Consider the following 27,778-nt stretch of genomic DNA (forward strand, 5'->3'; position numbering starts at 1 on the left):
ACACTAACACCATCACTGTAACGAACAAAGTTCCTTCCAGATACATCCCCCAGAGGGTAAAATTGGCCCTGGCTGAAGACCACTGACCTTGTAGTCATCACTACCTAATCCCTCTCCCTACTTCAGTCCCTGCTTCCTCTTGGTGTCTGTTTTCCATCCAGCAGCCAGGGTGATCCTGATAATAAAAATCCAAGTCAGATCACATCACTCCTCCATTTGGAGCTTTCCAGGGGGTTCCCATTTTATTTCAAACAAAAGCCAGGTGTGTCAATCAACTTTGAGAAATTAAATGAGGTACTCCACTCATTGTTTTAGGTGTTTCGGTTGTTGTTTTAAGACCTCATCTGTATGACTTTACCTCTCCAATCATGCTGGCCTTGTTCTGCAAACACTCAGTGACTTTACATCAACTGTTTCCATAGTCTTGAACAGCCTTCCCTCCAGGATCTGCCAGGCTCATTCCTCACTTCCTCCAGTTCTTTCCTCAATTATTACCTTCGAGGGATGTCTTCCCTGATGCCGTATTAAGGACCACAACCCTCACCCAAGAATTCCCTATCTTCTTTCTCTGCCTCTGTGCCCTAAGGTGCATTTACTCTTTCTTAAAATACTATAGAGTATGTTTTTTTGTATACTCTGCCTCCTCCTACTAAAGTGTGAACTCCATGAGGGATTCTTTGTGGAATAAATGAATGATTAGGCCCTGTTACCAGGACCAACCACAACTAAGCCTTAGCTAAGGGCATGAATCAGCAACTGAGAAGAGTTAGTAACTGTACCCTTAAAAACCTATTTCTAATGAGCATTGAAGCTTAAAATTACATAAAAGTCAGTCTTGCAATAACTAGAAACAGATATATAGTAGTACAAACTTTATTCATAAATAAAACTTCATAAAGTTAAAAGCAGTGGCAGTTCCTATTTTAAAAGGGGAATAGTGGAAGGCAGCCTGCATTTTATTTAAAATCACAAGTTAGGTTTTTCAGATGGATAACGGTTGAGATCATTAAATCCCCTTCCTGCTTCTCAGATTTTCACAAAATAGCACATTAAATCCTCAGTCCTAAGCAATCATGGCAGAGATTCCAAATTGCCTTTCAGTATCAAAGTGGACAGCACAGTTTCTTCTCTTGCAATAAAGGTACTCATTTGATGAACAAGGGAGTGTAGCAGTCAGATTCTTACTGAAATGGAAGAAAGACAATAAAATATATGTCCCAATGTAAACATTACTTTGCTACTTCTAAGAGCCTGTTATTCATAAGTAAAGCAATGTATATGTATGGGAGTGAAGGAGAAGGTGTAAGTAGAAGGTAAGGAAGAAGAAAGAAAGTTTATGTTCTATCCTTGAGACTGTAATCCTTAAGTGTTTAATAATTCAAGTGCAATGTATGTATAAGCGAATAAGGAAGGCCGGGTGCGGTGGCTCACGCCTGTAATCCCAGCACTTTGGGAGGCCAAGGCGGGCGGATCACGAGGTCAGGAGATCGAGACCATCCTAGCTAACACGGTGAAACCCCGTCTCTACTAAAAAAATGCAAAACATTAGCCAGGCATCGTGGCGGGCACCTGTAGTCCCAGCTACTCGGGAGGCTGAGACAGGAGAATGGAGTGAACCCAGGAGGCGGAGCTTGCAGTGAGCCGAGATAACGCCACTGCACTCCAGCCTGGGCGACAGAGCGAGACTCCGTCAAAAAAAAAAAAAACATAATAAGTGAAAAAGGATACTTTTGCCCTCTAAGCTATGAAGTACATCCCAAATGTTCTAGGTATCCTGTTTACTCTCTATTAAACACAACTCCATCCTTTTATTAATAGCCATATATTAATATGTGTGGATTTTTCATAATATGCCTTCATATGGGGCTCAAGAATGAAAAACTGTACTACCTTACAGTCATTTGGTACCTTCTGGAAAGAGTTGCAACACAGACTTATGACACTTCTGAGTTCACTTTCCCAGGGATCATCAACATATCTAAGCCACTTTGTAGGCTCAGTGTTAATACTCATTTATTACAATTCAGAACTTTATTGATATTGAAATTGATAGCTTTTTTCTTTTTAGTTAATTATAGTATTTCACATACTGCCCAAAATGGATAGCTCTTAGTTATATGGGGTTCCCAGTTAGTAACAGGTTATCAAGACCACCATGATCAATAAAATCTTCAACAAACATAGGAAAGCATGAACTTGCATTCTTAAACCAGAAACATTTTAGGCACAATGCACCTTAAGACAAATGTGTGCCATTTTCTTGACAATTGTATTGACTGCTATCTACGACACACCTGGACAAAAATCATAAGATGCCAGTGTTGAGGGTTCTTACCAAGATTGTGTTGCAGAAGTTACTGCTGTGTCTTCATTCGCAATCTGTATCTTCACCTCTATCTCCCATTCATTGCCAGTTTCCCCATCTCTCGTTTCAACTACATTTAAAAGAGGATGCTGACTAAAATAAGAGAAGATAGAAAAATATCATAGTGGTTAAGATCTACTCAGATCCTAGCATTTACAAGGCTGAACTTGGGGCCAAATTACTATTATTGGTAGATATATTGATTTCTGCTTCCCGCCACCACCCACCAACACACCCCACCCCAGAACATCACAGGCAGTATTTGTGGTGCTAAGAAGCAAAGACTTGAAAAACAGACTTCTGGGTTCACTTCTTGATTCCACCATCTACCAGCAAATGATGTCGACCAAGTAACCTAATTTTTCTGTGTTTCAATTTTCTCACCCTGAATTTGGCATGATAGTATCTACCACCACAGCTGGGTACCCATAGTCCCAGCTACATGGGAGGCTGAGGAGGGAGACTTCCTTGAACCCAGAAGCTCAAGATCAGCCTGAGCAAAATAAGGAGCCTCAACCACTTAAAAATAAAAAAATAAAATAGTATCTACCTCATTGAGTCAGCAGGAAGAACAAATACATTCCTACAAGCACAGTGCAGGCATAAGGTAAGCAATTCATAAATGTTACCTGCTACTATAATTATCTGTGGGAAGAGTTCTGTGTAATGTGACTTTTCTGTAACTACTCAGGGAAAAAAAAAAAAAATTCAGTTCAGGATTTTAACCAGAAAAACCTCATGGAAACATTGCCCAAAGTCCTGCCAAATATATCACACTTGTGCTAAGACCTAATCAAATTGGTTGTTAATGTTCTAAATTTTTTTTAATTCTCAGTTTTTGTGGGTACATAGTAGATATGTATATATATGGTACATGAGATATTTTGATACAGGCATATAATAGGAAATAAGCACTTAGACTTTCTCAAGATGTCAATAAAAAAAAAAGACCCAATCTTAACCCACAAATCCTGTTTTAAGGTATCTCTCTCCCAACACTGTCAGCCCTGCATAGTACGTGCTGATCTTGATACCCTGATGAGTTCAGTATCTTTTAGACTTTATTATACTTTCTCTTATTGCCTTCAGGAAACTTGCAGATGGGCTCAAGTTTAAATATTGGTTGACGAAAACCTATCAGGTTTTCAGTGACCCTGATGCTTATATCAAAAAATAAGTCATCATTTCATTTTTCAATAATATTCCCGGTATTCCTATGTTCTAGGGGACAGTTGTGACCATTTTTGAAGAATACAGGGCCAAATGATATGGTTTGGAATCTGCATCCCCACTCAAATCTCATGTTCATTGTAATCCCCAATATTGGAGGTGGAACCTGGTGGAAGGTGATGGGGTCATGGGGGTGGACCCTTCATGAACAGTTTAGCACAGCAGTCCCCAAACGTTTTGGCAACCGGGTCAATTTTGCGGAAGACAATTTTTCCACGGATAGGGGATGATGATTTGGGGATGCAACTATTCCACCTCAGATCACCAGGCATTAGATTTTCACAAGGAGTGCGCAACCTAGATCCCTTGCATGCGCAGTTTACGATAGGGTTCGTGCTCCTATGAGAATCCAATGCCACCGCTAATCTGACAGGAGGTACAGCTCAGGTGGTAATGCTGGCTTGCCGCTCACTCCTTCTGTGCAGCCAGGTTCCTAACAGGCCAGGGACCACTACGTCTCCATGGCTCAGGGGTTAGGGACCCCTAGTTTAGCACCATCCCTTTGGTGCTGGTCTCACGATAGAGTTCTCGGGAGATGTGGTTTTTTAAAAGTGTGTAGCACCTCCCCCAACCACTTCCACCTGCTCCAGCCCTGTGAGTATGCCCGCTCCAGCTTTGCTTTCTGTTGCCTTATGCCATGAATAAAAACTGAGGCCTCCCCAGTCATGCTTCCTGTACAGCCTGCAGAACAATGAGCCAATTAAACTTCTTTTCTTATAAATTACCCAGTCTCTGGCATTTCTTTATAGCAAAGCAACAGAGGACTAAGACACCAAGGATCAAGAGATTTGTGTTCCCATTAGACTTTGGTGTCTCCTCCACTCCCCTCGCTGGTTGTGCCATTTAATCTTTCAGGTTTGGAATTTTTATCTGGACAGCTAATGACGCCGGGGCTAGGACAGGGGTCTGGTACTCCGTACTCACTTGCGGACCACACACGACAGAGGCATTTCAGCTCGGACAGCAGAGTCTCTTGAGATATACTTAATTTTTGTTTTAAGCAGAAGAACTCCCCTGAGAGGCTACAAGACAAAGAGAGGTTTTAAACCCATATTTGTCTCAAGTATCTCAGGAAACTTACAGGCATTTAAATAGGAATTTATAGATACATCAAGCTTTCTAAAAATGGTCATACTCTCACTAAACTATAAACAGCATCTGTTCACAGGAAACAGGACCATTTCCAAAACTGACAGATGGGTTAAAATCTGGCACAGTGCTTGTACATAAAAGGCAAGCAATACTTGTTATTTAAAAGAGAAAGGAGTTTTGTGATTCACATTCAAGAAAGCAATTGACACCTCTTTTTGAGACACACAATTGTAGTGATACATTGCTTATTCAAAGAGAGCATGGGTTTTGAGATCATATGAATCACATTTGGAATCTTGGAGCTGCCTCTATTCGTCATGAATCCTTGAAAACCGTGTTTAAACAATTAAGTCTGTTTTCTTATTTCTATAAAAAAGCAATAATTATGGTGGTAAAGAATAATAGTGATTAAATTATCAGCATATAGTAAATACCTAACAGGAAGAAGAGCTGTTTTCAGGGGGATGGGGTGGAATGGAGTTAAGACAATTAATAGTAAAATATTTTTCTAAGGACATTTAGCATATGGTTCTCAATATAAGGCCCAGTCTTTGACAGCATAGGAGGATACGATGATTCAGAGATACCCATATCCATTACATAATTTTAAATGTTCCTATCTCAGATATATCCTGCTCTCTTTGGATAATTTGAAAATATAAGCATAGATAAAAACTACCACCACCCAGATTATTAGCATTTGAATATTCCCCGCTCCCCCCAGTTTATATCAAGGTTGATAGTGCCCCCCAATACATGCCGTGGTGTATTAGACCTGTAATGTGCTTCCCAGATCCCCTAAGAGCTTGTTGACCCAGCTGTTGGGAATGCTGTTGCCAGATAGCCTTCAGCCGTCAGCTCTCACCCCCTCCAGGAACTGTGTAGCTGCTGAGAGCTGTCTTACCCCTAGCCACACCACTCTCCCAGGGTGGCCCACTTCTGATAACCTACCCAGCAGGAATGTGAAGCCCTGTGTAGGGTCAGCCAAAGCTGTCTTTGAGGCTGCATCACAGCTCAGCTTTGTCCTTTGCCCAATCTTCTTTCTCCCAAAAGCACTTCTTAATAAATATTCCACACACTCAACTCTACCTCAGATTTTGCTTTTGCTTTCTGTGTTACCCAATCTGTGGCATTTATCTAAATCTGATCAAGTTCTATTACTTCTCTTAGCATTTTATTTGGGATAATGAAAAAAATAAGGAATATCATAGCAAGATTTTACTAACTTTAAATGCTTTTTAAATCAAGTCAAAATTCCAGTTATACTTTTATCAGTGATATGCATAGTGACTTAGTATACCCAAAATATCTGGTGAGTACGGGCTAGGGCTAGGAGATTACTGAATATTTACTTTGAAAAGGCTTCTGATGCTTGATTAGTGTTACTCCCACCTTCTGTTTGCAATTGACCAAACTTCATGAATTATAACAAATAATTAGTTAGACAAACTGTTGAAAAACCTTGTGATGCATGGAAAATACTTTCCTCCTTCAAAACATTCAACTCTCCAGCCTGCTCCGTCACGAAATGAATAATTAGTGTTTGCAATTACCACTCAACAAGAAAAAAGCATTTAGCATCTCCTTTCTTAACTGCTTCTGTCCTAAATGTGATCATTAAAGAGTCTAGCCATATTACAAATAGACACTTAATGACTTCTGGTTTGTATATTGAAGGAACCATAAGACACTTGGGTTTTGATAGCCATTTCTCTTACTTGAGTTACAATACCGCAGTCATGAGGATGGTAGAAAAACTCATAGTAGACATTTGGCAAAACATAGGTTACAGGACAGCCATCTCCTAGAAACACTTCATCGGGGTTCACATACAAATTGTAAAATATCGTGGGTTTAATCCTGGCAAAGAACCAAAACTGGGTGCAGTGTACTTGAATAGCTGAAAAGCAGAAAAGAGAAACTTTCTGTTAGCATGCAATTAGATAGATCAGCTCAAAAAAATTTTAGCATACCCTGTTAATACAAATGAAGAGATCATCCCTTACTAAAACAAAATGTCTTAAGAGGTGAACAAATTTGCAAAACATGGTCTTTGTATTATTACTTCATCCCCTAAAAATATCTACACATATACTCATCCTTCAGATACATTCTTTAGTGAATCTATATATAGGGGAAAAAATCAATACAAAATAAGATTTCATCTAACCCTCCAAAGTCACTTATTGTAGAACTAGAATCACAAGACTATATCTATATTATAATGTTTATACTAAGTGTAGAGCATTTTCTGCCTCCCTTGTTCAACTGAAGCTCTTTGAAGCAAGCCCTTTCATTTCTACAGAAGCAAGCAAGTTTCCGTTTTTATACCTACAGTTTCATGATATATAAAGACTTGTCCAGAAAACTCAAGGTAGCAACCAGGCTTTTATAGAAATTGAGTGAAAACAGTGCTATCCTTTCCCTTCTATCTTGAAATATCTGGACATTAAGTTTTTTTAATCTGGAAATGGAAATAATTTTCGGATATAATCTGCTACTTGAATTAGGTCCCAGGGGAAGAGAATTAGAACAAACTAGAAATTATGAGACTGGGTAGGCATGAGTTTTTGTTTTTGTTTTTTTAAGAGTAAGTTTGGCTATTCTTCTAGACTTCACTAAAGGAAAATTTTATCAGTTGCTCTTAAGATACTAGAAGGAGCCTGAGTTCTCAGGAGATACTGAAAACTCAGCAGAGAAACCAAACCTATATAAATCTGCAATCCTTTCACAGAAGGGGCTATACACATTGCAAATAACTGTATGAAAAGATGTTTAATACCATCAGCCATTATGGAAATCCAAATTCAAATCACAATATCACTACACACCTATCACAATGGCTAAAATGAATAATAGTGAAGACACCAAATGCTGGTGAGGACACCGAGAAACTGGGTCACTCATACATTGCTGGGACAATGTGAAATGCATCAACCACACTGGAAAACAGTTTGTCAATTTCTTCAAAAACTAAACATACAACAACCATATGACTCAACAATTAAACTCTTGGGCATTTATCCCAGGGAAATACAAATGTATGTTCACATAAAATATACATAAATGGGCCAGGCAAGGTGGCTCACTCCTGTAATCCCAGCACTTTGGGAGGGCGAGGCAGGTGGATCACGAGGTCAGGAGTTCAAGACCAGCCTGACCAACATGATGAAACCCTGTCTCTATTAAAAATACAAAATTTAGCTAGGCATGGTGGCATGCACCTGTAATCCCAGCTACTCAGGAGGCTGAGGCAGGAGAATGACATGAACCTGTGAGGTGGAGGTTGCAGTGAGCCAAGATTGCACCATTGCACTCCAGCCTAGGTGACAAAGCTAGACTCTGTCTCCAAAAAAAAAAAAAAAGTACATAAATGTTAACAATAGCTTTATTTGCAATAATCAGAAACTGAAGGCAGCCCAGATGTCTTTTGGTGGGTGAATGGTTAAACAAACCATGGTATAATCATGCCATAGAATTCCACTCAGAAATAAAAAAAATCAAGCGTTGATACACACATCTTCGATGAATCTTCAAGGAATTATGCTGAGTGAAAAAAAAGTCAGTTCCAAAAGGTTGCAAACTCTGAGCCCATATATATAACACCCTTGAAGTGACAAAATTGTAGAAATGGAGAACAGATCTGTGCTTGACAAAAATTAAGGAATGGGGAGACAGAAGGTTTGGCATGAGTGGTTCGGGGGGAAAGTAGAAGTGGCTCTAAAAGTGGCTTCCTGATTACAACAGAGACGTTCTGTCCTTTGGCTGCATCAATATTAATATCCCAATGTAATACTGTATTATATTTCTGCAAGATGTTACCATTGGGTGAAGCTGAATAAATGGTATACTTCATCTCTGTATTACTTCTTACACTGTATGTGAATCTACAATTACCTAAAAATAAGACTTTCCTTAAATGTAAAAGCCCCAGTTATTCATATCCAGATTGGCAAAAGTAAGATATCTGAGAGCACCAATTCGAATTAGAGAACGATTGAGCAAGAGAGTTACTTTTCAGATCTGCACCTGTGGCCTCACAGTTCCATTCCTAGATATGTACACACACACACATAAAACACTCAAATACAAACAATATTTGTAACAGCCCAAAGCTGGAAAAATTCTATCAACATGAGAACAGAAACAATTTGCAATGCATTTATTCAATGCATTGCATTCAATGGAATGCTAAATAGTAATTAAAATAAACCAGAGCTACAAATGTAAATCTCCAAGTGATGGATAACAAAAAAGCTGTAGAATTAAATAGAAATAGAAGATAAATGCCTGCAAAACATATTTAAGGATCCACAAATTTGATGTAAAATTGTAAAACACACAGGAAAATGAATAATTACCAAACTCACATATGGGCAAAGAGGGAAGAGAATAGAATCAGGAATGACCACAGGGACTTCAACTCTACTTCAACTTTTACTTCTATTAGAAAATAAAATTTAAGCAAATGTAGCAAATTATGGATTTAATAAAGCTGAAGACCGGATCAGTGGATATTGATATGATTCCTTACAGTTACTTGCTTTTTTTAGTTATCCATTTTAAATAGTTCCTAATTAAAGAAAGCATAATGAATACACTAAGATTCTAACATGAACCCATGTCAGGTCTAAGTTGTCTTGTTGAACAGGTAACTTGACAAATATATACAACCTTTCATTGCAATTCTGAAATCTTAACCTTAGAAATTGACAGCCCAGGCAGGAAGCAGTGGCTCACGCCTGTAATGCTAAAGCTTTGGGAAGCCAAGGTGGGAGGATTCCTTGAAGCCAAGAGTTGGAGACTAGCCTGGGCAACATAGCAAGTCTCTATAAAAAAAATTTTTTTAATTAGCAGTTCACAGCTGCAGTGAGCTATGATGGCACCACTGCACTCCAGCCTGGGTGACAAAGAAGTAAATAGAACAAAAGAAAGAGAAAGAGATAGAAAGAAGAGAAAGGGGAAAAGAAAAGAATGAGAAAGATGAGAAAGAGAAGGGGAAAGAAGAAAAAAGAGAAAGACAAGAGAAAGAAGAGAAAGAGGAAAGGAAGAGGAAGAAGAAGGGAACAGGAAGAGGAAGAGAAAGAGAGAGAGAGAAAGAAAGAAGGAAAGAAGGAAGGAAAGAAAGAAAAAGAAAGAAAGAGAAAGAAAGAGAGAGAGAAAGAAAGAGAGAGAGAGAAAGAAAGAAAGGAAGGGAGAGAAAGAGAGAAGGAAAAGAAAAAGCATTCAGCATGGTGACTCATGCCTGTTATACCAGTACTTTGGGAGGCCGAGGTGGGCAGATCACTTGAGGCCAGGAGTTTGAGACCAGCCTGGCCAATATGGTGAAACCTCATCTCCACTAAAAATACAAAAATTAGCTGGATGTGATGGTGCACCTCTGTAATCTCAGCTACTCGGGGGGCTGAGGCACAAGAATTGCATGAACCCGGGAGGTGGAGGCTATAGTGAGCCCAGATTGTACCACTGCACTCCAGCCTGGGTGACAGCGAGACTCTTGTCTCAAAAAGAAAGAAAAAAATGATGAAAGGAAGGGAGGGAGGGAGGGAAGGAGAAGAAAGAGGGAGGGAGGGAAAAGAAAGAGAGAGGGAGGGAGGGAAAAGAAAGAGAGAGGGAGGGAGGGAAAAGAAAGAGAGAGGGAGGGAGGGAAAAGAGGGAAGGAGGAGGGAACAAGAGAGAAGAAAAAGAAGAGAGAAAAAGAGAAGAGAGAAAGAAAGGAAAAGAGAAAGAGAAGCAGAAAAAGAGAAAGAGAAAGAGAGAAACTGACAGCCTGAGTTTATACTCAGGGCTACCAATTATTCTGGTTTGCTCCGGACAGGAGCTTTTTAGGGCTGACGCAGGAAAAGTACTGGAAAAGCCTGGACCACTGCTCACCTCACTTAGGAGGCACTGACTGCTCCCTCTGAAATGAAAAGGATCTATGAAGGATAAGGTAAAGAAAGGCTAAGACGTTATAAGGCTTTCTTCGTGTATGTGACACACTACAGAGTCCTGAGTTCCTACCACCACCCACTCCTCTGCTTTCCAGGCCACTTGACACTCTTCGTATTAAACCCACTTCAAGTATTTGAGCCCCAAGAATTGATATGGTGAGAATAAGATCAAAAGGAACGGGGAGTTGGAGAAAGACGGTCTCAGGCTAGGGCACATTCCCTAGTCTCAGTGCTGGTATGCAAGAGAAAAACATGGTATCTCAAGATTCCACCTCTAAAAGATGCACCACCCCTCCATGTGTCCTTGGCTATTATTAAGATTCAACCAGACCAAAACTGTAAAGAATCCAAAGCCACGTCTTCCAGCCCTCTTTAAGAAACTTCTATTCCCCAAGTCATAAGTTATACCTGACCAGTCTTCAGCACAAGTCCATATCAAGGAATGGAGAAAAAAGAGCCCTCTTAACCCCAGCATGGTCTTCATTTGCCCAGATTGAAAACCAAATCTCACTCAGGAAACAGAAGTTGGGGAGAATTAGATAGCTTTATATGCCAAAATACCTGAAGCCACACACAGGTGTGGGTAATTAACTACAACTTTGAATAGCACACATGTGCCACAAATATAATTTTGTTTCATTTTCTAAGATGTTAGTTTTTACTCAAATGTCAAAAAACAAGAGTAAAAATAAAGCAAAATGTGCCACGTATAATAGAAGTCTTCACTTGCTTTAGAGTCCAAAGCATCAGATATAGTGATTTTTATGCACTAAGGTTTACTTTATTAAAACTTCCTATCATCCTATAACATCTGTCTCCACATCTGAACACTAAAGAAATAACTGTATAATTTAATTGTTCTGTGTATCTCAAAAGGCAAAGCCCTGAGAACATGGGAATTGAAAGATTTCATCTACTTTCACCTGTTCTCACCAACCAATCTCTAAACAGTGGCACTCAAACTTAATAGATATCAGAAGCACCGGGAGAGCTTATTGAAGCACAGCTGAGTGTCACTTAGTTTTCTGATTCACTGAGACTGGGCTGGGACCTGAGAATTGATGTTTCTCACAAGTTCCCAGGCCATGCTCATACTGACCACCCAGGGACCACACTTTGAGAATCCCTGGTCTACAGGGTTTTGCCTTCAGAGTGCCTGCTGTGTTGATGCCCATTAGCAGCAATGCTTGCTTCTCAAACATTAAGGAGCACACACATCACCTGAGGCTCCCTTTACAATGCAGATTCTAATTCGGAATGTCTGGGGTGAAGGCTAAGATTCCGCATTTTAAGATTGCAGGGATGTTGCTCTGAAAACTACGTTGTGAGTAGCAATGCCTGTAAATAGTTACTCACACTTAGATTCCTTTCTTCAAAACAGAAGATGCCAACTTAAAAATGACAAATTCAAAATCTCATTACCAAAACAAGCCTAAGCGAATGTTTGGTTCAAATACATTCTGATTTTTTTTCACTAATAACCAGTTATTAGAGTTTAGCAACTGTGTCCTACGTTAATAGAACATGGAAAGTAGAAGGTTACCAAAAACAAATAGAAAAGACTATATAAATGCATTTAACTATCCTTGATATTATGTGAATTTTATCATTAAATTTAGTCTGTTCTAAAAGTTCTAAAATACCATTAAATGATGGGCTCTTCAAAGGTTGGGACCATTCCGCTATATTTTTATGTGTCCTAAGTTTCACAAAATGGGTGCCCAATAAAAGATGGCAGGAGAAAGAAGAAAAAAATAGAATTAATTAGTTAGCATTTGTTCTTTTTAAAAGTTTGTTGTTTTTATTTTGTTTTTGTCTTTGTTTTTTCTGAAACAGAGTTTAGCTCTTGTCACCCAGGCTAGAATGCAATGGCACGATCTCAGCTCTCCACACCCTCTGCCTCCTGGGTTCAAGTGATTCTCCTGCTTAGACTCCCAAGTAGCTAGGATTACAGGCGCCTGCCACTATGCCGAGCTAATTTTTGTTTTTTTTGTTTTTTGTTTTTTTTTGAGACGGAGTCTTGCTCTGTCACCCAGGCTGGAGTGCAGTGGCCGGATCTCAGCTCACTGCAAGCTCCGCCTCCCGGGTTTACGCCATTCTCCTGCCTCAGCCTCCCGAGTAGCTGGGACTACAGGCGCCCGCCACCTCGCCCGGCTAGTTTTTTTGTATTTTTTAGTAGAGACGGGGTTTCACCGTGTTAGCCGGGATGGTCTCTCGATCTCCTGACCAAATTTTTGTATTTTTAGTAGAGATGTGGTTTCGCCAAGCTGGCCAGGCTGGTCTCGAACTCCTGACATCAAGTAATCCACCCACCTCGGCCTCCCAAAGTGCTGGGATTACTCGTGTGAACCACTGCACCTGGCCTAAAAAGTTTTTGAAATGTTTGCATTTCACTTGTGTTAAAGATACAAATATATTTTAATTTTAATAATTATGCTTTTTAAATTTGATGTGTATTGAGATAAAAAGTACATTAAAACATCATTTCAGATATATTGCTATCTAGGTGGACAGTGCTAAGGTTCAGTCCAAATGAATGTCAAAACGTCCACAGGTACCTAACGATGCACAAGGCAGTCTCCGACTTTCAGCCACCCAGTCTTAGCCTCCTACATCCGACAATCTGCAAAACTACTATTGTTATCAAATTGTCAATAAACTAGTAAAGAATAGGCGGTTTAAATCTTAAAATTACCTGGTTAAATCACTGGAAGAGCAATACTTTCAAGGTGAGGATGGAAGCATTGAAGAGGTGGTTGCTTACAGTTCTATTATCCTTTTTATTTCTACCCATGAGCCTTGTAAGGAACATGACTGTGCTTTGGTCAAGGATAGGCCAAGGTAGGATATTAACATCCTTTGTGATTCAGCGAGTTTAGGGCACAGGCGTATAACTCCACTTGTTATCACAGACATGTAGCCATAACATGGGAAGACCATCCCTTGGCTCTAAGCCGCTATTATCTGTAAAAGGTATAATTGCCCTGCTAACACTGTACATTTGCTTGCACTGGCACCCAGAGAGAGAGAGAACCAAAGCTGTCCATCTGGACAGAGGGGAGCCAGGACATAGCTCAGCTTGCTCGTGCCCAGAGAGAGAGAGAGAAACCTCTGACCCTGAAGGCAAGGGAAAGCCAGTCGCTCACCTTTGTGTGGAAGGCTCTGGACTAAGCAGCCGAGACGGAGCAGACAGTGTGCAAAAGCTCTTGATGAGAGCTGCTGTCAAATAAAATCATCTTTCACCTGCCTACGGGCTCCCTGAGTGTTCTGCTCATTCACCCACTGCCTTCAGACCTCAACATGACATTTGGTGTAGTTGTGAACCTGACAAGCCTCTATCTTCAGGCTTGCATCTTTTTTTATTTGTTTTATAATAAATCTATGATTGCTTCCATGTCCTAAAAAAAGGTCTTCTTTTTAAAATAAACTTTTTTTAACATTTTAAACTACATTTTCAATACTTACAAACACTAAATACATTAATGATATATATTTTAGTGAAAAATGCCAATTTTTGGAGCAAAATGGTTAAACAAGAGGTAGCACAGGAAATAGCCGAAAGTCATTATAGGACCTACCCCTCTTTTCCAATGTTGAAATGCTAGAAACCTCCAGATTTATTGGGGGGTGGTGATTATCTAATATAAAAACTGAATTGAAGGTTTCCATTGTTCTCAATATGTCTTCTTTTTCTTGTATCTATTTAAGGTATATAACCTGATTTTTTGATATAAATATACATAGCAAAATGATTACTACAAGCAAATTGACATAACCATCACCTTCCATAGTTACCTCATCTGTCAGGAGGGCACCTAGAATCTTACCTCTTAGAAAATTTTTAGTACATATACAATATTATTAATTATACTCCTCACTCTATACTTTGGACCTCTAGACTTACTCATCTTACGTAATGGCAAGTTTGTAGCCTTTGACCTACTTCTCCCCATTTCCTCCCCCACCAGTCTTTTTATAGCTATTCACTGCTATTTGTTTTATTCTGACTACAATAAATATTCATGCATTGTTTTCAGTTATTATATCACTTCAATTTTCAACAACATACTAAAGTCTAACCCTCAACTTCTTTTTCCAGTGTACGTTTTTATTCTTTTTACTTTTTTTTAAAGTGAGGCATCATTTACAAAGAATAAAATTCACTCTTTTTAAGTACAGTTCCATGAATCTTGAAAAATGTGTACAGTCACGTAACCACTGCAATAATCAAGATATAGAACATTTCCTTCACCCCAAAATGTACCCACCTGCCTCTTTGTAGTCACCTGTTCTCTAATCCCCAGGCCCAAGTAAGTGCATGTTTTCTGTGTCTATAATTTTATCTTTTCCAAAATGTCATTGAAGTTAGATCATATAATGTGTAGACTTTGTATCTGACTTCCTTTGGTTTCATAATGCTTTTGAGATTCATTCAAGTTGTTAGGGGTAACTATAGGTTGTTCTTCATTATCATAGAGTATTTCATTGTGTGGCTATACCACAAGTTGTTTAATCTCTTATAAGTCTATAGTCATTTAAACTGTTTCCATTTTTTGGCTCTTATGAATAAGGCTGCTATAAACATTTGTGTATATGTAGATCCTTGTATAGACATATGTTTTTATTTCTCTTAGGTAAATATTCAGGAGTGGAATTGCTGGGTTGTATATACTTAATTTTATTAGTTGCTAATCTGTTTTCTAAAGTGACTGCGTCATTTTGGAATCTTACCAGAAACATGGCAATTTCCAGTTGCTTTTTATCATTACCAGCACTTGGTGGTGTGGGCCATTTTAAGTTTTGCCATTCTAGGAGGTGTGTAGTGGTCTCCGTTTGTGGTTTAGATTTTCCTAATTAGTGCTATTGTACAATTCTTCATATGATTCTTTGCTATATGTATATCCTTTTTTTTTTTGAGACGGAGTCTCCCTCTGTTGCCCAGGCTGAAGTGTAGTGGTGTCATCTCGGCTAACTGCAACCTCTGCCTCCTAGATTAAAGTGATTCTCCTGCCTCAGCCTCCCAAGAAGCTGGGATTACAGGTGCCCGCCACCACACCCGGCTAATTTTTGTATTTTTAGTAGAAACAGGGTTTTACCATGTTGGCCAGGCTAATCTCAAACTCCTGACCTCAGGTGATCCACCTGCCTAGGCTTCCCAAAGTGCTGAGATTACACACATGAGCCACCGTGCCTGGCCTGCCATGTGTACATCCTTTTAAGGAAGTATCTATTCAAACATTTTATTTTTATTGAGCTATTTTTCATCTTCTTGAGTTGTACCTCATGACTTTTGTTTTGTATGGAAATGTCTTTTTAGAAGAGCCTTGGCTAGTTATCTTGAGTAAAGACACTCATTCAGAATCTGATTACTTCCTTATAATTAGACTAAAACCTTTTTGACAAGAATAAATGAAGTTAAAAATGTTATAATCTTAAGAACATTTCTATAGCTTTTCCATTGCCTAGTTTTTTCTTTTTTATGTTTTAGAGCTTTTTATATATTAAGGAGATTATCCTTTTATCTGTGATATAAGATGCAAATATTTTCCTCCTAGGCAGTCATTTGTCTTTTGATTTTGTTTGTGGTATTTTTGCCATCAAAGTTTGTTTAATTTTTGCTTCAGATTCTATTTCATCACATTTTACTTATTGCTTCTGGAATTCGAGTCATAATTACGACAGACTCGCTTATACCTATTTAATATAATAATGAATACAAGCAGGCTAAATACACATTGAGCATTTTACTTTGACTGGAGTATGACCAGTACAGGGCTGGTAATTCACTATTAACTGTGTCATTTGTTTGTCTCTATCCAGTGAGATCCCCAGACACCTAACTGATTCAAATTCACTAAATGGCTAACAACACTAAAAAATGGCAGCTATGTACCCCTTAACACTTGTATTCAGACAGAAAAAAATAAGAAAGAATCCTCTCACTAGCTAAGGTGTCCAGTGGTCTGGCCTACAGAAGTGTCTCCCTGACTAAGGGAAACAGGATACTTCAGTCTCACTCTCAATAAATCTCTGGACCAGGGCTCAACAAGCCTTCCCTTTCAGAGGCTGAAGATCCTGAGTAATACTCCTATATGCATCTGCATTCTCTTTTCTTGCCTTGGGTTTAGAGAATTACACTTCTATTTTGCCATTTTTTTTTTTTTTACAAAAAGAATTATTACTCTTGGAAAATTTTAAGGATATATGACTAGTTATAGCAGAGGGTCCCAAACATTCACATAGTTCTCTTAATGATAGAGTAACTTTTGTTTTTTGTTTGTTTGTTTTTTATGGCATCCTTTCATCAAAAGAAATACATAACAGCTTCATTTATTGTTACATCAAAATAACTTAAGTATTTTTGTACTGACAACTTAGTAGCCATCTGAAAACACTGACACATATACATTGGAAGAAAATATTTTTATTTTATTATTTAAATAACCACAATTACTAATAATATGTATATGACTGTTTGACACTGCACAGCGTCTCAGCTCTTGAAATCAGATTGGGCATCACCGTCTTCATTTCTTGTTCCACATGGATCTTCCCACGGTGACTGCCCTGGCATTTCATCACAGCAACCACTAAATCCCAAGCTGCACAAAGTTGTAGACTAATAGAAAATAATGTAGTGCCACCAAAGGTTGGGACTGTGGACTACCTTGAGCTGGTAATTTGCATCATGTCTGACAGTTGTCACGTATCACTCACTGTTTCCCTGAAATTTTTAAAATATCCCCTGGTACCGCTGTGCGTTCACTGCAGTGCCTCTGGGATCTTCAGCACAGAGAATACAAACTGTGGTGATAAGATTCGTGTTTTTATACACAAATGTGACCTATTAATGACCTCTTTAATGGAACAGTAAATTCTCACAAACAGGTATTTTACTAAATGAATGAAAATAACCACATGTGGTACACTTTGTTTTCTATTCTCTTCTCACTAATTTATTAATTCAATTATTCAATAGATATCTATTAAGCAAATGATATGTCAGGGGCATGTCTCAAATAAATGAAAATTTATTTTCACACAAAAACCTGTACACCAATGTTCCTAGCAGTTGTATTCATAGTCGCAAAATACTGGAAACAATTTAGATACCCTTTTTTTCTTGAATGAATGTCTAAACGAACTATAGTAATCTATACCATGGGATACTATTTAGCAAGAAAAAGAGCAAATTATTGCTTCATTGGAACATTCTGAATGAATCTCCAAGGAGTTATGCTGAGTAAAAAGAGCCAATCCCAAAAGGTAGTATGCTATACTATTCCATTTATATAACACCCTTGAAATGAAAAGGTGGAAACAGAGAGTAAATTAGTGGTTACCAGGGTTTAAAAGGGGATGGGGACCGGAGGGAAGTAGATGTAGCTCTTAAAAGATCATTATTATGGATCATTGTGCTGATGAAAATGTTCTGTGTCTTGACTATATCAATGGCAATATCTTGGTTGGGATATTGTGTTTTAGTTTTGCAAGATGTTACCATTGGGGAAAATTGGGTGAAAAGTACATAGAATCTCTTTGTGTTGTTCCTTACAACTGTGTATGAATTTACAATTACCTCTAAATGATTTTTAATGTAACAAAAACTACCTAAAAACCAACCAATGACTACTTTAATAAATTAAGTAGATAAGACCATTTTCAATGACCCGTAAATCAAACCCATGAAGAAAAAACAACCCAGGGATGGGTCTGCCTTTATGACAAGGATCTGTGCTACAAAAAAACACTAGCTGAGCAAAAACAAAAGACAAAAAAAATTCAACTTTAAATAAATAGGTATCATTTCCACCCTTCTGAGGAAAAATGTTTAAGAGATTTGTTAACATTCAGTCATGACGGTTTTCTTAGAAAAGAAACAATATCATTTACTTCCTATGATGAAGTAAATTGATACATTTCTAGGGACAATTTAGCAATAAATACTGTTTTAATATGTTTATTCTTTGTCACAATTCCTAATATATTATTTTGTCCCATAGAAATACTGATAGGAGATTGCAACAGTTTATCTTAAAAGATATCAATTACTGTACTCTTTGCAATATTAGCAAAGTGGAATCAAGTCAACAATCCATCATCTGATATGAGTGAAATCAATTGTGGTATATCAATACAATGCACTGATAGTCAGCAATTAAAATAACAAAGTAAATCTATATACCTACAGTATATATATGACATATATGCCTATCACACATACCTACAGTATACGTATATATACAGTACACATACACAGATTTATACAAAGTTTTCTATAGTATGTATACACATTCCTTAGCAAGAGCTATGGTGTTAATTTTATATATATTATATATAATATATAATTTATTATATAATATAATATTAATTATTAAATGTTAATGTTTAATAATTAATGTAAATGTAAATGCTATATAACATTAATATATTAAATATTAACATACAAGATAGAATATAATTAATATACATTAGTTTATATAACTTATTTATAAATTTTATATTAATTTTATATAATGTATACATATGCTATGAAAAACTTTAGAAAAATTAATCACAATGGCTATCACCAAGGAATGTATTAGATGAGACTTTAATTTTTTATGTTTAACATTTTTGTCTTGTTTGCATTTTATATTATTTCATGAATTTTCTTAAAGCCACCTGTCTTCAATAGTACTTCCCCTGCCCCCAACTTCTGACTGAAATATATTTAAAACTTAGGTACTGGATTTGCTTCACTTGATATAACTTTTAAGTCATTTTCTAAAATCAAGGACATTTTCAGATCTACTTATCTGATGCTTTTTAACTATTTCTGAAATGACAAAAGATAACATAGTATAGGGTTATAGCTGAAGCAGCATGCTTAAAATATAGTTTTATTCTAATTATTCATAGGTATCGCCCTTTCCTTTCTACAACGGCATCCTTTTTATTTACATTTTAAATAACATTTTAAATTGTCCAAGTAAGTCATTAAGTAACTCTCTTAATAGACTGTCTGGGAAATTTTGCCATATCCATTCTTTGACTCTATCGTGGTACAATTGATGGTGGCAGCCACTCCAGTTCGCCTGCTATCATCCCGGCTGCCACAAGGAGGCGCCACCGGGGCTTCATGCTACACAGCAGGCAGGAGCCCTGCCCTCCTGGGTGGGGCTGCAACTGCCCAAACTGTGGCTGCAGACTCAGGCATCCCTGCACTCTTGGGGGCCTGGGAAGGCCCCCGACTCTGCTCTCGCAGGCTTGGAAATGCCGGCCCCTGCTGTCTGGCTTCTCCCTGCTGTTGGCACCTGCTCCAATCTGGGAGCAAAGTCAGGCCAAGCCCAGGCACCATGAACAGTGGGAGGCAGACAGAATTCCAAGTGAAAGGGAGTGAGTTTCTGGTAAGGTCCCTCCTTCGAGCATTCAACCAGCACATAGGCCTGAGATTCTATCAGTAGCAAAATCAGCACTTCTGATTTGATGCCCAAATTCATCCTAGTTCCATTATGACTGGGGGCATATAAAATGCCATTAATACAGAACCAAAAATTAAAATTACAAATAAGTGTTATATGGGTTTTAGGCTAATTGAGATGCTAGTGAGCTGGAACTGACCCAGAGACCAAAACATAATTATAGGGATTTAGCAGCAGCAGCCTTTTCCATTTATTAATCCCTAATACTCATATGGAGCTGTCATGCCATCCCCCATCTCCAACACCCACATGCTAACTTAGGACAATGGATGATGGCAGAGACCTTGTTCTCTGCTAAAGTGCTGTGGTTAGTGGAGAGTCCAGGCCTCAAAAATAGCTTTGCCATCATACCACATCATTATAATTTCTTACTAGATAGAAATAGTTGGTTTAAACAGGACAGTCTTAGGCTTTGCCTAAAAGTTTAGTTACTAGAACACAAGAAAGTTAATGTAGGTCTTTCTCGATCCAGCTTTTCCTAATGGCTGTTAGCCAGAAAAATAGAGGCTGAACAAACATTTTAACTCTTTCTTTCTCTTTCCTTTATCTATCTGATGTGCCAACTCAGTCTTGCCTAAAAAATAATAACTGCTCATCTTAGATCTGACTCATGGATGGGTCAAAATAAACTTGCTAGTTTTAGGAGATACTCACAGAGAGTTGGATGGTGCCATTGCCAATTTTTTTACTTGTTATTATTCTTCTAGTGTTTAAACATGAAGCTATATTAGAACAGAAAGAATTCAAAGCTTGAGTGTCATTTCTGGCTTTTTGAGTTCATATCTTCTAAAAAATGGGCCTCTATAAGTTTCAAAGGATAAAGTGGGTAGTGGTATTGTATAAAGAGCTCTACCAGCCAGGCACGGTGGCTCACACCTGTAATCTCAGCACTTTGGGAGGCCAAGGCGGACGGATCACGAGGTCAGGAGTTCAAGACCAGCCTGACCAACATGATGAAACCCCGTCTCTACTAAAAATACAAAAAGTAGCCAGGCATGGTGGTGCATGCCTATCCCAGCTACTTGGGAGGCTGAGGCAGGAGAATCGCTTGAACCTGGGAGACGGAGGTTGCAGTGAGCTGAAATCAGGCTTCTGTACTCCAGCCTGGGTGACAGAACAAGACCCTGTATCAAAAAAAAAAAAAAAAAAAAAAAAAGAGCTCTACCTTCTATGTTGTTACTGCACATCTATCCAAACAGGATGTCATGAGCTGCCTTCCCTGCAGATGGCACTGTTTAATGGGTTTAAAAGAAGGAAGCCACAGGGCCCTTTGGAGGGAAAGAAAAAAAAAAAAGTCTGGGGTGAATTTTTATTCACTCACCTAACAAATATTTGAGCATCTCCTCCCATTTTCATTGACTCTAAGGTTTAACTATACCACTATTTTTCATACAAAGATTAAGGGAACTTTATATCTTTAAAGAAGCTACCAATGAATCAGGCACACTTTACTACTTAGTCTTCGAATCATTTTATAAAAATTGAAAGAGCTCTTATGGACATTTTTAATCATATCACTCTTGTGCTGCATACAAAAGCAAGTATAAACAAAATTTATTGGTTAAAGTAATCCTAAAATCTTTTTACAGTGAGTCTCACTCTTCTAAATCACTTCTTGGATCACAGTCATCAATGTTCCTGTTTCCCCACAAACATATCTCTCTTTGAGCCATCACCACCATTGGTGATGCAATATCTCTTAAAAGAATGCTTCATTCTTATCTCCAGGTTGTATGCCAACTGGTGGTACTTGTTTCTCAAATTTTCATGCCAGCACTCTCTGACCTTACCAAGAGGTGCCAACAGAAAGTTTCAGACCAAGTTCTCCATGTGCAAATGATGACAGCTACAGCATTCCTGTCCACTGACCAATCATTATATATAGCTGATTACAAACTTTCTAGAATTCTGATTTTTTTTGCTGTGTAAAAAACTGTCCATGTTAGAATAAATGAAATATATCATGTGCCAGTTCTGTTCTATGCACTGGAAATCTCATGTAGATGACATTATAATGAAAGGATGCGCACAATAAAAAATAAGCAAATTACATATCACATTAGATGGTGATAAATACTATGAAAGAATAAGGCAGGTAAAAAGTTTAATGTAGTACAGAGGATAGGATTTTAAGTAATTTTTTGAGTAAGGGAAGGCCTCATTTAAGCAGAGTTCTTTAGTTGTCAAGGGAACTGATCATAGGGGAAAAGGGTTTGGTTGTGTCCCCACCCAGATCTCATCTTGAACTGTAATTCCCACAATTCCCACATGTTGTGGGAGGAACCTGGTGAGAGGTAACTGAATCATGGGGGCAGGTCTTTCCTGTGCTGTTCTCATGATAGTGAATAAGTCTCACGAGATTTGATGGTTTTAAAAATGGGAGTTTCCCTGCACAAGCTCTCTTCTCTTGCCTGCCACCATGTGAGATCTGCCTTTCACCTTCCACAAAGATTGTGAGGCCTCCACAGCCATGTAAAACTGTAAGTCTACTAAACCCCTTTCTTTTGTACATTACCCAGTCATGGGGTATGTCTTTAACAGCAGCATGAAAATGGACTAAACAGTAAATTGGTACCAGTAGAGTGGGGCACTGCTGAAGAGATACCTGAAAATGTGGAAGCAACTTTGGAACTGGGCAACAGTCAGAGGTTGGAACAATTTGGAGGGCTTAGAAGAAGACAGGAAAATGTGGGAACGTTTGGAACCCCCTAGAGACTTGCTGAATGGCTTTGACCAAAATACTGATAATGATATAGACAAGGAATTCCAGGCTGAGGTGATCTCAGATGGAGATGAGGAACTTGTTGAGAACTGAAGCAAAGGTGACTCTTAACATTTTAGCAAAGAGACTGGCAGCATTTTGCCCCTGCCCTAGAGATTTGTGGAACTTTGAACTTGAAAGAGATGATTTAGGGTATCTGGCAGAAGAAATTTCTAAGCAGCAAAGCGTTCAAGAGATGACCTCCATACTGTTAAAGGCAATCAGTTTTATAACGGAAGCACAGCATAAAAGTTCAGAAAATTTGCAGCCTTACAATGTGATAGAAAAGAAAATCCCATTTTCTGAGGAGAAATTCAAGTTGGCTGCAGAAATATGTATAATTAATGAGGAGCCAAATGTTAATCCCCAAGACAATGGGGAAAATGTCTCCAGGGCACATCAGAGGTCTTCACAGCAGCCCCTTCCATCACAGGCCCTGTGGCCTAGGAGGGAAAAGTGGTTTTGTAGGCTGCGGGCCCCAGGTCCCTGTGCTGTGTGCAATGTAGGGACTTGGTGCCCTGCATCCCAGCCACTCCAGCCATGGCTGAATGCAGAGTCTGCGCAATGGCTTCAGAGGATGCAAGCCCCAAGCCTTGGCAGCTTCCTTGTGGTGTTGAGCCAGTGAGTGCACAGAAGTCAAGAATTGGGATTTGGAAACTTCCACCTAGATTTCAGAAGATGGTAACTAGGAAACACCTAGTTACCAGGCAGAAGTTTGCTGCAGGGGCAGGGCCTTCACAGAGAACCTCTGCTACGGCAGTGCAGAAGGAAAATGTGGGGTCAGAGCCCCCACACAGAGTCCCTACCGGAGCACCACCTAGTGGAGCTGTGAGAAGAGGGCCACAGTCCTCCAGATCCCAGAATGTTGGGATCCACCAACAGCTCGCACTGTGTACCTGGAAAAGCCACAGACACTCAACGCCAGCCCATGAAAGCAGCCAGGAGGGAGGCTGTACCCTGCAAAGCCACAGAGGCAGAGTTGCCCAGCACTGTGGGAGCCCACCTCTTGCATCAGTGTGACCTGGATGTGAGACATAGAGTCAGAGGAGATCATTTGGGAGCTTTAAGATTTGACTGCCCTGCTGGATTCTGGACTTGCATGGGGCCTATAGCTCCTTTGTTTTGGCCAATTTCTCCCATTTGGAATGGCTGTATTTACCCAATGCCTGTACCCCCATTGTATGTAGGAAGTAACTAACATGCTTTAGATTTTACAGGCTTATAGGCAGAAGGGGCTTGCCTTGTCTCAAATGAGACTTTGGACTGTGGATTTCTGAGTTAATACTGACTTTGGGGGACTGTAGGGAAGGCATGATTGGTTTTGAAATGTGAGGACATGAGATTTGGGAGGGCCCAGGGATGGAATGATATGGTTTGGCTGTGTCCCCACCCAAATCTTGTCTTGAATTGTAACTCCCACAATTCCCAAGTGTCATGGGAGGAACCTGGTGGGAGGTAAGTGAATCATGGGGGAGGGTCTTTCCCATGCTGTTCTCATTATAGTAAATAAGGCTCATGAGATCTGATGGTTTTAGAAACAGCAGTTTCCCACACAAACTCTCTTGTCTGCTGCCATGTGAGACATGCCTTTCACATTCTGCCATGATTGTGAGGCCTCCCCACACACGTGGAACTGTCATTCTATTAAACCTCTTTCTTTTGTAAATTGCCCAGTCTCAGGTATGTATTTATCAGCAACATGAAAACAGACTAATACAGAGGCCAAGGAGAATTCCAGGCAGAAGGAACATCAGATGTAAAGGTCCTAAGGCAGGAGCATGCACTCAATGAATGGCAAGAACATCAGGTAGCTAAAGCTGAATTAGGAGGATGGAGCAGCAAGGTAGATAAGGGCTGGCATTTTCTAGCCCTCTTCCCTGGGAGATGAGACAGAGTGCTAGGGCCTTAAGGGCCATAACAAAGACTGTATGACTTTTACTGTGAGCCGGATAGATACAATGAGGGGTCTTCCGCAGAGGATGCCACAATCTAACTTGGTGTTATAGACTGAATTGGGTCTCCCAAAAAGATATATTGAAGACCTAACCCCTAGTACTTTAGAATATGACCTTGTTTGGAAATAGGGTCATTGCCTATGTGGTTAGTTAAGATGAGGTCATGCAGGAGTAGGGTGGGACTTTAATCCAATGTAACTGATGACTCTTTCCTATTACTATTGCTTTTTAAATGTTTTAATAACCAACATTAAAAAGCAGGAAATTTTATACCAAACTTCTGCATTCTTTTGAAAATTAGAAGATGTACATTTGTGCTTTGGCTAAATATGGACTGTACCCTCAAAAAAATGGTTTAGGCTTTCCAAACTACCTCAGTTTTCATCATTTTTCTTCTTTTTATGTTATCTATCTAGACACTATTTATTTCTGAAATTTTTATTCTTTTATAACCCTATCTTTCAAAAATGGAAGATATGTACATAAATGTATAAGATATAGATAACTTCCCATGGATGGGACCAATCCAGGGGGGTGGGGGATCAACGGAAGTGCTTTTTTTCTCTCTTTAGAACTTTTTAAATATAATTTACTTTTTTCTGTTTCAAGGTCCTCTGTAATATATCAGCTTATTTTGAGGGATCTCACTTATCAGTGGTTCTTGGGTTTTCAGGCACTTTATGCAAATGTTGCAGGCTCCTTAAACCAAATATCTTTTAAACTACATACAAAAATATCTGCAAAGGCATTTTTGTAGGAATTCTTAGCAGTAACCACACAATGCAGTAAAAATCTAATAGAGAACACAGCTTGGCAGAGACAAAATAATCCATGCTTACCGTAAGCAAATGTTAGTGTGTAGGATGAGCTTCAACAAAAACAAAGGCTATTTTCCGTAAACTTTTACACTCAGTAGTTAATCCAGGCAAGGCTGCTAATGAGGTAGTTCAATGTCATTCCCCCTAACTTAGTGGTAGTAGAAAATGAAAGGTTACGGCTATTCAACTAAGCCAACGGGAAAATCATGACTCTCCCACTCTAAACTATTTCTGGATCCTTGCGAAGAATTTGCCAACTCCCTGACGCTCTCCCTTTTGGCATATGGAATATTTTCACCAACACACACAAAAAAACAGTACTGATTCTGACATTGCAAGCACAACACCATTCTCAATTTTATTTCCCATAGGTGAAGCTTTCACCAAAGGCCATGCTACTTCGTTCTGAATCCGCTTCAGGACATCACTATTTCCTCTTTTATCTTTGCCTGGAAATGTAATGTTTGGGCAAAGAAGGAAAAGGGAAAGTAAGAAGCAGGGATGAGTGAGAGGGAGACAGCAGGAAAAGGAAATGGGTGGGAAACTGAACACTGCAGTTTTCTCACAACCCCTGACAGGGTGCGTCATGGGGGATGCTCATTACTTAACAGTACAATGAGATTCCAGAACATCAGCCAAATCCCTAGTCTAACCTGGGCATAAAAATTGCATGCTAAAAATAAAATACGTTTTTCCCCAAATAATTTATTTAAAATTATACGTGACATTCACATGGAAATTAACACCAAACTGCAATATGCTTTTCATTTCCGATGTACAGAGAGTTTTGTTTCTGAGAATGGCAAATTCTAAACAAGTAAAATAAATATGGCATTTATTTAAATAGACTGGGCCACAGATTAATCTTAATTAACTGGTGTTAATTGATGGGAGAGAAAATGTCCTATCAGAATTGTTGTAAGAACTTTTGAATGTTCTTGACATGCATGTATTTAAAGATATACTAAAAAGATTTTTAGTTTAACAGTTTTGGGTTACAGCTCCAGGGATGGGGGTGGGGATGATTAACTATGCGTTTGATATGTGTCTTATTTAATCATAAGGTTCTTTCCCCCATAGCACAGTACATATAAATGCAAAGCGTTAGTGCTTTGACTGTAATAGGATATCTGCATAAAATGAATAAACTTAACACCTCATCCAATAAGCCAGAAAATACCAGCACTAAGAACGCAGACAGCGCCAGCTTCCCTCCCCCGAACTGTGCTGCCGCGAGAATCCCGAGCAAACCATAAAGCCAGCTTGGAAAAGATGCTCCCAGGAACAGAGATGGAGTAAGGCACCAAAGCAGGACGCCATTCCACAGCACTGAGATGATACAGAAGTGGGAGAAGTGGGAAAAAAATATCTCTTGGGAACATCAAAGGCGCGGCAGGCGGTGGGGCGTGGCGGCCCCCAACACTTGGATTTCCCAAAGCGGATCAGATCCTGGAAGAGCGTGCAGCCCAGGAGCAGGCCGGGAGGCAGGAGCTGGAGCAGAAGGGTCAGCAGGAAGGGGCAGCCGGCGGGAGCCACAGCGAGCACAGCGGGTTCAGCGCTCAGTGCACGCATATTGGAAGCCTTGGCCTACGCGCCAGCGTTCCGCGCTGCCGGCACCGCCACCGCCGGCCCGCAGAGTAGTGGCGCGCCGTGCGCCCCGCTTAGCCTCTCTCTTTAGAGCTTTAAATCTTTTTTTTTTTTTTAGACGGAGTTTCCCTCTTGTTGCCCAGGCTGGAGTGCAATGACGCGATCTTGGCTCACCACAACCTCCACCTCCCGGGTTCAAGCGATTCTCCTGCCTCAGCTTTCCAAGTAGCTGAGATTACAGGCATGAGCCACCACGCCCGGCTAATTCTGTATGTTCAGTAGAGACCGGGTTTCTCCACGTTAGTCAGGCTGGTCTCTAACTCCCGACCTCAGGTGATCCGCCCACCTTGGCCTCCCAAGGTGCTGGGATTACAAGTGTGAGCCATCACGCCCAGCAATCCTCCTTTCAAGTCACACACCGGGGCCTATTATGGGGAGGGGGAGGAGGGAGGTGGGAGGGATGGCATTGGGAGTTATACGTGATGTAAATGATGAGTTGATGGGTGCTGACGAGTTGATGGATGCAGCACACCAACATGGCACAAGTATACATATGTAACAAACCTGCACGTT

The 27,778-nt window shown here is 39.5% G+C and overlaps 1 protein-coding gene and 1 long non-coding RNA gene across 3 annotated transcripts; one reads left to right on the forward strand and one right to left on the reverse strand.

Moving 5' to 3' along the window:
* Positions 1–861: 861 nt before the first annotated feature.
* On the reverse strand, positions 862–6,584 carry OOSP1 (oocyte secreted protein 1). Its single transcript, XM_001086916.5, has 4 exons — positions 6,406–6,584; positions 4,520–4,617; positions 2,336–2,458; positions 862–1,184 (listed from the first exon to the last, which is right to left on the reverse strand). Exons 2-4 carry the CDS (start codon positions 4,543–4,545, stop codon positions 1,064–1,066), a joined length of 270 nt encoding a protein of 89 aa, XP_001086916.2. The 5' UTR covers positions 4,546–4,617; positions 6,406–6,584; the 3' UTR covers positions 862–1,063.
* A 15,448-nt stretch (positions 6,585–22,032) lies between these two features.
* On the forward strand, positions 22,033–27,592 carry LOC144334202 (uncharacterized). Of its 2 annotated transcripts, none has more exons than XR_013403785.1 (2): positions 22,033–22,564; positions 27,324–27,482. It is a non-coding gene; the product is annotated as an uncharacterized LOC144334202 (long non-coding RNA). The 2 variants fall into 2 exon arrangements; XR_013403784.1 differs by lacking the exon at positions 22,033–22,564 and adding an exon at positions 26,121–27,122 and having other exon boundaries at positions 27,324–27,592.
* The last annotated feature ends 186 nt before the right edge of the window (positions 27,593–27,778 follow it).

The sequence above is a fragment of the Macaca mulatta genome, chromosome 14, assembly GCF_049350105.2.
Source record: "Macaca mulatta isolate MMU2019108-1 chromosome 14, T2T-MMU8v2.0, whole genome shotgun sequence".
In the NCBI taxonomy this organism is placed as follows: Eukaryota; Metazoa; Chordata; class Mammalia; order Primates; family Cercopithecidae; genus Macaca; species Macaca mulatta.

Excerpts from the sequence above, each read along its gene's own strand:
- OOSP1 (XM_001086916.5), bottom strand. The coding sequence starts at position 4,545 with ATGCCTCTGTCGTGTGTGGTCCGCAA. Across the intron at positions 2,459-4,519 it reads CTGTCGTGTGTGGTCCGCAA|TCAGCATCCTCTTTTAAATG; the intron begins GTGAGTACGGAG and ends CTCTTATTTTAG. Across the intron at positions 1,185-2,335 it reads ACTTCTGCAACACAATCTTG|TAAGAATCTGACTGCTACAC; the intron begins GTAAGAACCCTC and ends CTTCCATTTCAG.